General features: G+C 33.5%; 1 protein-coding gene across 1 annotated transcript; it reads right to left on the bottom strand.

The window, feature by feature from the left end:
- Positions 1-3570: 3570 nt before the first annotated feature.
- Positions 3571-5330, bottom strand: LOC105124455 (uncharacterized). The gene has a single exon (XM_011024479.1). The coding sequence runs from the start codon at positions 5220-5222 to the stop codon at positions 3867-3869; it is 1356 nt and encodes a 451-aa protein (XP_011022781.1). The 5' UTR covers positions 5223-5330; the 3' UTR covers positions 3571-3866.
- Positions 5331-5764: the final 434 nt, after the last annotated feature.

Below are 5764 nucleotides of genomic sequence, written 5' to 3'. Positions count from 1 at the left end.
CAAGTTAGAAACCTAACACTTGTTGGAAGTGATAGGATCTGGCTGTCAAACCAGACCTAATAGCTTTTGGCACAAAAAAAAAAGATAACGTCCCCGATAATAATTTTTAACCAAAACATAACAAAAACAATGCTCTCATGGTGTTATATTATCGTCAACAGTGCAAACACTTTATATCTATAGCGTGATTCACAATACAATGAGTCTATGTATACAGTATATGTATAATATTTTTCTCATGTCTTTTAAAGTATAGTATAATATCATAGGTTGTATTTTTTTTTGTGTAAAATACTTTATAGAAAAATATTTTTTTTTTGATTTTTTAATATTTATTTCTTCAAAAACATTTACAAGAAAGTTGAGCAATATAAAATATTTTATAGTTAACTTTCAAACTTAATTTATTTACTGAAAAATATTTTACAAGTAATAATCCACTTGGAATATAATCTAATTATTTCAATAACCACAACCACCACTTCACCAACACCACCTCCCCCCTCCACTGCCACCTTCTTCGCTATCATCGTTATGTCACCACCTCCTCCTCGACTTCCACCGCCACCGATATTGGCATGTCACCACAACTATCTCGTCATCATCTTTTTCTTCATTATTACTATTACTATGACCACCTCTTTCATAACTATCTCACCACTACCTCCTTTTTCATCTCTAATATGACCACCTCTTTCACGACCATTACTATCTTATTATCATCGCTATTATCCCACCATAATCATGACCACTTTATCATGACTCTTTTACCATTATTATCATGTCACAATCATCATTATGACCATCTCATTGCAATTTTTTCCACCACCATCGCCTCCCCCCTCTACCACCACCTCCTTTGCTGTCATCGTTATGTCACCACCTTCTCCTCAACCGCCACCGCCACTAATATTAGCATGTCACTACAACTATCTCGTCATCATCTCTTTCTTCATTATCACTATGACCATCTTCTTCATAATTATCTCATCACCACCTCTTTTTCTACCTCCAACATAACCACCTCCTTTATTACCATTATCGTCTTATTATCACCGTTATTATCCCACCACAATCATTACTATTTTATCATGATCTTTTGACTATCATTATCATGTCATAGTCATCATTATGACTATCTCATTATCATCTTTTCCATCACCATTATTATATTATTACCATCATAACTATTAAAAAAAATATTTACATGTGAAATATTTTATGTGTAAAATATTTTACATGAAACAAATAGACCCTCATCAATTCCTGTATTATAAAAATTCATTATACAACTTAGCTTTTGTATTTATAATGAGAAAATATGAACATTTAAACTAAAATACCTTAGCATATATCTTACTGTTTCATTTTTGAAAGATGCTTCAAATCGAATATTGCTATTAGTTATTACAATTAATTGATCGTCACAAGTTTTAGCTAACTTTCTTGTAAATTTTTAGTGCATATATATTGGTGAATATGTTTTTTATGACATAATCAAATAAAAAATGATTCCAGACTTATTTTTCCTGGTATGATGAAATAGTATTTCAATTTTTTCAGAAATCATTTTTTTATGGGCTTTTCTTTTATATAAAGAAGTCCACATATAACAATGATCTGTCAATATTTTTTTTTAGTGTAACTCTAAACGTAGGTATTATGATTAAAGATGTTTATTTTTTATTTTTATTACGTATAAAAAGTCTGACCCAAACCGAGTCTGGTTTAGTTTTGAACTGACTTTCAATTCAATTCAAGTTAAAACTCTTAAAAGTAAAGAAATGCGGTTAAATTTGTTGGCCCAAACCTAAGCAGAACGGACCGTGAACCACCCCCCGGTTATAACTTCTAATGGTTGTTATATATCTCAATCTTCCTTGAGCGATGGCTGACGGTGACTGGATATCAGGATTTGCCCGTCTTGAACATAATACCCATTCGGCAACAGCCCGTATACCCTCCAGCAACCTAGCCCATAAAATCTAAACTTAATTTGCCACAAACAATCATGGGCTTTGTTTTTTTTTTAATCTTTTAGGATTTGGGCGTTGCCAACGCAAAGTTGTTTAGATTTCCTTCCAGACGTTCAATGCCTAAAGCTTGTATTCCTATGTCTTCTTACTTGTTTATAAAAATACATTAAAATAAGTTTTTTAATTTTTAATTTTTAATATTAACGCATTAAAATAATAAAAAATTAGAAAATATAAAAAATTACACTTTTAAAACACATTAAAAAAATTTACTGTACTTCCTATCACAACTTCCACTATAAAATGACTATTCGATACAGTAGTTGAACCATTGTTCTGTTTTTTTTTAAAAAAATATTTTTGTTTTAAATTAATTTTTTAATTTCATGCTATATTAAAATTACATTTTTAAAAATAAAAAATATTTTAAAAGAAACAAAATGCATTTCATGAACGCAAGAAAAAAACCCACTACCGTGCACTCACTTATCAGGGGTCCCGCTCTAACTTCTAGTTCTCATTTATAGATGATAAGAAAAAAAGAAGATACATCTTGTTAAGCCACGTCAAACTTTCAACCGACACGAGGCTGTCTATGGAGAACAGTTTTTTTAAGAAAGAAAAATCGCAGAGGCTACACTTTTTAGTTACTTAATGGTGCTTTTTTACATTAAAATAAGGTTGTAGTAAATGCATCTAATACAGAAGCAAAGAATTCCAGAGAGAGAGAGGCTTCTTGCAGAGCAGCTCTTGGTGCCTGAAATTAATCTTAAGAGCTTGGAAAGTGCCATTTTAGAGGTCAGCAAATGTGGGTTCAAAGTCAAGATCAAGCTACACAATCAAGATCACACCAGAGATCAAGCCATCAAAACTACGCTGCTGGCAGCGATATTAGCTGGAAGTGATCACTACCAAATACTATATATCTTCAGTGGAAAAGTATTTGCGACTTCAAGTGTACACAAGGAGAGACCTAGACAGACACTATTGTAATTAAGGGAAATACGTAATGTCTCTTCAGGATCGTGGGCTGACAACATTCTCACCAAACTAACCTTCATCAATTCATCAGCTTCTAAATATTACTTCTAAATATTATAGTAGTAGTTATTTTTAAAAGTATATTTTTTTAAAAATATATTAAATTAATATTTTTTATTTTTAAAATATTATTTTTAATATCAATATATCAAAATAATTTAAAAATATAAAAAAATAATTTGAAGTAAAAAAATAAAATTTTTGAATTTTTTTAAAAATAAATAAGATTTGCCAACTAACCAATTTAACCTCAAAACTTAAATTCTTAAATGAGATTGTAATATATAATTTATATTTTTTTAAGTTAAAGCTCTTCCAGACTCACGCTATATTATACTTAATTTTTATTAAATAAATAAAAATAATAATCATCATTTAATTATTATGATTCTAATATTATATTAAATAATTAATTCAATATAAAAACTTAAATTAAGATTTCAACGTATAATTTATACTTTTAAAAAATAAAAATTATGAAGAACATGGACACGATGCAATATATTTTCTTGTCTCATTCCTATTTGCATTGTCGTGGAGGTGTTCAAGATTCTTATTTGTAATACTAATACAAGTATATTTATATGACATTTGATACAATTGCAAGGAAAGCATTCTACTTTCCACCTTGTAGAGTAACATTGACATTACATTCAATGCCCACTAGACATACATAAATTCTACATTCCCATTTGATATATATATATAGCAAGAAAAGGAGAGAAATGGTACCATCTAAAATTGAGACATGTATTAAAATTTAGAAGAGACAGAGAGCAAAATAGGCCTTATTGCATTTTCTTGAAAAAATATCTTCAGTGAGATTGCGTGGGATAGTTTCTTGACGAACTAGTTCTTCTTGCCTTCTTCACCACCCTCTTCCAAGTAAGCCTTCTTTCTCCTCTCAGCGTTAGCAAACAGACAAATCACGAGGAAACACGTGGCATAAATCCCATGAATCTTCCAATTAGTCCTGGGTGGTTGGTGCAGAACAACCCTATGAAACACCGCCACGTAGCAATGCAACCCAATTGCATAGCCCACCAGGGTCTGGCCTACGCCCAACAGCTTTGAGCCCATCCCACACTCGGCGGAAAAAACCAGGATCAAATACATCAAGAGAAGCAGCAGGTACAGAACATAGCCTAGGGTTTGAAACACCATTAAACAAACGTAATTGGACTGTGAAGTAGCATAGAAAAACTTCAAGGGCTCAAGGCCAGTAACTAATGCAGAGATGCAGAGAATGGTGAAGTAGATGGAGAGATAAACTTGGATGAAAATCAAGATCTTTTGTAGAGAGAAATAAGCTTTGATACGGTTAAAGACAAGAGAAACCAGAAGTAGAGGTATTAAAATGAATGCAAAAGAGACTGTAGAGGCAATGGTAGATGCATATTTATTGCCAACAATTGGCTTGAACCCTTTAGTCAAATCTTTGTTGGCTTGCGTAAGGTATTTCTTGGAAGTTATGGAGAGTCTCTCAAGGTCTGGTATGATAGTTTGATGAAACTTCGACGGTAGATCTCTGAATTCAGCAACCAAATCATCTTCATCATCCTGGTCAAGCCAGCTTTGTTGCTTTTTAGTTTGAGTGGTCTTTTTTGGGTTGGTTTGTTTTTGGTTCTTGTTTTGTTTTTGGGATTCTGTGTCACCGACTTTCTTGTCTACAAGGCTTTGTGTTTGTTTTGTGGAAGTGGGTTTGGTTGTTTTGTTAGTGGATGGGCCTAGTTTCAGAAGATCTGATGTTTTCTTGGTGGGGGCGGAATTGGCTGCGGCTTTTGATGTGGAATTGAGTTTCTTGAGCTGTGAAGTGGAGTTCAGCTTTTTGAGCTGAGAAGTGGAGGTGGAAGGGGTGGGTGTTGCTTTTGTTGAATTTGTAGATTTTGTAATCTTGGTTTGATTCTTGGTAGATAGGCTGTCAGTCTTGATGAGCTTGGTTTGGTTTTTTGTAGATAGGCTAGGCTTGGCGAGCTTGGTTTGGTTCTTGCTGGATAAATTGGCGCTCTTTTTCTTGGGTACTTGGTCTTCATTCGTTTCCACTTCTAACATTCTTCTTCTAACAAGAAACTGTTTGGCTTCAAGCTGTGTTTGATCACTGCCTGAGGAGGCACAGGGAAGAAGAAAAGTGAACAGAAACAAAACAACAAAAAGCAGAAGTACCTGTCTGAGACTGAAACAGATCAAGTACTTGAGTGGAGCCATTTTGTGAAATCTAGGTTTGTGCTGGTCTTGAAATTAAGATCTAATGGGGACTTGTAGGATCTAGTACTTCTGGTTTCAAAGCTCAATGAGAGAGTGAGAGAGAGAGAACTAGTACTTCTGGTTTCAAAGCTCAATGAGTGAGTGAGAGAGAGAGAAAGAGAGAGAGTTTAGTGCTTGTGGAGACTTAAATGAGAAAGCAGTGGAAGATGAGATCAGTCAGTCACATGATGACAATATGCAAAGTTTCCTCCCTGTAAAACGCGGTTTTTCAAGTCCCGGTGTTGCTACAGCCTGCCTGCCTGCTGGCACCGGGTAGGCCAAGCGTAATTTACCTATGTTTTTTTCACTCATGGGGCTAATCAATTCCTCAACTTGTGATGCTCTATATTACAAGTTATAAATAAATTGTGTTAAAAGTTAAAAACCATGACTTCATTGGTCATCTGTCTATTTCTTCAATATTTATAAACTGACTCACATGGAAATAGGCGACAAAACGAGGTACTTGTATAAAGTTAGCTCATCATGCCCCTTTCGGACAA

Source organism: Populus euphratica, unplaced genomic scaffold (genome assembly GCF_000495115.2).
Source record: "Populus euphratica unplaced genomic scaffold, PopEup_1.0 scaffold35.1, whole genome shotgun sequence".
NCBI classification, from domain to species: Eukaryota; Viridiplantae; Streptophyta; class Magnoliopsida; order Malpighiales; family Salicaceae; genus Populus; species Populus euphratica.
This window is presented reverse-complemented; position numbering and strand designations above follow the sequence as displayed.